The sequence below is a fragment of the Eleutherodactylus coqui genome, chromosome 2, assembly GCF_035609145.1.
Source record: "Eleutherodactylus coqui strain aEleCoq1 chromosome 2, aEleCoq1.hap1, whole genome shotgun sequence".
In the NCBI taxonomy this organism is placed as follows: domain Eukaryota; kingdom Metazoa; phylum Chordata; class Amphibia; order Anura; family Eleutherodactylidae; genus Eleutherodactylus; species Eleutherodactylus coqui.
This window is the reverse complement of record NC_089838.1, coordinates 303795484-303799151: the sequence shown is the minus strand read 5'-3', so window position 1 is coordinate 303799151 and position 3668 is coordinate 303795484. Positions and strand designations below refer to the sequence as shown.

At 39.6% G+C, this 3668-nt stretch overlaps 1 protein-coding gene across 1 annotated transcript; it reads right to left on the bottom strand.

Moving 5' to 3' along the window:
• Window positions 1–2300: 2300 nt before the first annotated feature.
• LOC136610232 (olfactory receptor 8D1-like) lies at window positions 2301–3242 on the bottom strand. Its single transcript, XM_066589469.1, has one exon. The coding sequence runs from the start codon at window positions 3240–3242 to the stop codon at window positions 2301–2303; it is 942 nt and encodes a 313-aa protein (XP_066445566.1).
• Between the last annotated feature and the right edge of the window lie 426 nt (window positions 3243–3668).

Genomic DNA, 3668 nt, shown 5'->3' with positions numbered 1-3668 from the left:
AACTGGATCCCCTTCCGCAGCTGTCATCTGTGACAGCTGTGGTAGGGAATTCTTTATTCCACACAGGGATGAAGAATTCCTTTGCTGCATTTGTCACATATATGGCAGGTGCTGCAGGGAATTCATTTTCCTCGCGGGATAAAGGAAACATCTGCTGCATGCAGCAGATGTGTTCTTTATCCTCGTGGGGACAAGGCAGCAGCAGACAGGTAAGTATTTTTTTTTTTTACACTAAAATTCTTGTTTTTCAGGGAAGAGCTCATATGTAAAGCTCTTTCCTGGAAAACAATTCAGGGGTGACAGCAAACCATTATCTGCAATGGAGCTGCCGGCAACAGCCACGGCACTATTGAAGACAATGCATGCATTCCCTATGCATGTAACTATGGCATTCACCACGTAGGATGAATATTGTGGTGAATGCCTATGGTGCACGCATGAGCTGTCTTTACAGGCACGCACCTGTAAAACACGGATATGTGAACACACCATAGGGAATGCATTGGTTCTAATAGAACCATGTTTTTGTGCGCGCATATGCACACACAAAAACACGCTCGTGTGAAGCCATCCTTAGGTTAGATATATGTTTATCCAAGGCATGTCTCAATTCACTGCCTGTTGATTTCCAACCACATCTGCTGGGAGTTTGTTACAAGTATCTACTACTTTTTATCTAATATAATATTTTCAGATATTGCTTACAATCGTCCTCAAACTAATTTAAAATCATTCCCTTCCCCTGTTTTTGAGCAAAAGTATACAAAAAAGTTGGGAAGTTACAGCTATTAACATTTTCTTTTGTGTGTAAATGCATTTACAATTTTTTGTATATTCTTTTAGTCCCCTAGTGGGATTTCAACTTATGATATCTTAATCACTCGTACAATACACTGCTGTGTGTTGTAAATCTTTGTTATCATATTAAAACCAGCCTCCAGGCCTCCAACATCATGACATGTATATTTATGCATATATGCAGACTAGCAACAACAATTAATATGTGACTTTTATACACCATATATATACATTTTTTAATATATTTTTGTCATGCTACACAAAGAGAAGCAATTTACAAAATAGGCATATTACACTACAGAAAGACTTGTTGCCAAAATGCCTTACTGGATTATTGATACATCAATCTGCAAAGCCAAAACCAGGAGCGATGGATTTTAATTCACTGACCCACAGACTGATTTGGTTTTGGACCAAATCCTTAGGCAACACCTAAGATACTCAGGCCTTCAAACTTTAAAGGAGATGTCCCGAGGCAGCAAGTGGGGTTATACACTTCTGTATGGCCATAATAATGCACTTTGTAATATACATTGTGCATTAATTATGAGCCATACAGAAGTTATAAAAAGTTTTTTACTTACCTGCTCCGTTGCTAGCGTCCTGGTCTCCATGGTGCCGACTAATTTTTGGCCTCCGATGGCCAAATTAGCCGCGCTTGCGCAGTCCGGGTCTTCTGCTGTTCTCTATGGGGCTCCGTGTAGCTCCGTGTAGCTCCGCCCCGTCACGTGCCGATTCCAGCCAATCAGGAGGCTGGAATCGGCAGTGGACCGCACAGAAGAGCTGCGGTCCACGAAGATAGAGGATCCCGGCGGCCATCTTCAGCGGTAAGTATTGAAGTCACCGGACCGCCGGGATTCAGGTAAGCGCTGTGCGGGTGGTTTTTTTAACCCCTGCATCGGGGTTGTCTCGCGCCGAACGGGGGGGGGGTTTAAAAAAAAAAAAACCCGTTTCGGCGCGGGACATCTCCTTTAACCTCATCAGTCGGGATGAGGGCTTTTCTGAGGTGTTCCCAGGTCATTACTCAGAAAGTGGTCTGTACTTTGGTGGCTGACACTACTTAAGCCCTAGATACATGACGGGGTAAACAAACAGGTAGTCAAGCAGTCTGAGTGAGGATAAGCAGTACACTTCACAATGAAGAACAAAGCAGAGGTCAGGTCACAGAGGACTGATTCAGCATGGTGGAAGGCCAGGAAACCAGAAAATTAGAAACAGTGGTGCTTGTTTTAATTACCTGGGTGATAGAATCATCTCAATTTTAGCAATATTGCATAAGGTAAGTCCAAATTTATTATTGTCACAAATTGCAGGAAAAATGAATTTACCATAAGGCAGAGCTCAGTGTGCAGTCAATTGGCAGCCAGGGCACCTTGCTGATGGCAACAAATGTGTTTTCCATCTATCTTGGGTAGCACAAACACATTGTGTAGCTGTTTGTGCCTTCCTGAACATATCCAAGCATGCTAAAAACCTTCTTAAATCAAACCTTATTAAAGTAGCTAGAGTCTTAATAACTTTTGATTTGTTAACATCACAACAGCCCCCCAAACCTCTTTATTTCTTAGACTATAGACCAGAGGATTCAACATAGGAACTACAACCAGATAAATAATTGAGAGCAACATGTCCTGTTCCTTGGAGTCTTCTGAGTCTGTTTTCATATACAAGAACATGAGTGGTCCGTAAAATAATATAACTGTGATGAGGTGAGAGGTGCAGCTTGAGAAAGCTTTCATACGTCCTGCAGAGGAGCGAATTTTCAATATGGTTGAGAAGATAAAGATATATGATATAATGATAAGTATAAATGGCACAAAGATAATAACAAAAACTTCACAGAACATGAAGACTTTGCGGCTTTCAGTGTTAGTAGTGGAAAGAACAATCACTGATTTCAGGTCACAGAAGAAATTATTGATTGCATGTGAATGGCAAAATTCTAGAACAGATGTAAGTAACATATGTAATAGAGAATTTAAAGCACCAAGTAACCAACAGGAAGCCGCCATTGCAATGTACATATTCTTTCTCATTATTGTGTGGTATTGTAAAGGTTTACATATTGCCACATAGCGGTCATAGGCCATTGATGTAAGCATGAAAACTTCAGCATCACCACCCAACACAAAGAAAAATAATTGTGTCATACAGCAACTAAAAGAGATTCTGTGATCTCGGGTCAGTGTGATAAAAAGTAGTTTAGGAACACAAGTAGATGTGGATGTGACATCTACAACAGCAAGGTTACTCAAGAAGAAATACATCGGGGTGTGCAATTTTGGTATCAAACATACAAGAAAAATTATTGTCAGGTTCCCCAAAACAGTAATTAAATAAATAATCAAAATTCCAAGAGAGAGCTCAAGTTGGCCTGATGAAGACATTGAGAAGGCGACAATAGTAAATTCCTGCTTAGAGCTTCCATTTGGGCAGCCATTCATTTTGTTTAATGGAGTTATCACTGATATATATTATTCAATCTAATTTAGCTATATAAACTATAATGTAAATCCACAATCTTCACAATTATGACATGTTACGGCAATTTTCATGTTATAACAGCCACTGTATATGTTGATGTACTGGGTTCAGGTATAACAAATGAAAAATTCAATTTAGTTAAGCAAATTAATCAGAAACAATAACAAATGCAGCATAGATATTATTATGTATTCATTCTTCAGAGATTTGTTCCAATGAATATTAAAGACGTTGTATCATTAACATGTATGGTACTTTCCGTCATGATAACAGTTGTTCACCAAGGGTTCCAGCTATCAGGCCTACAGTAAATAGCAGATAGATCCTCATTTAGAGACAAGGTGATCAGAATAAAGCCAAAACTTTGAAGCCTGAATAAAATGTCA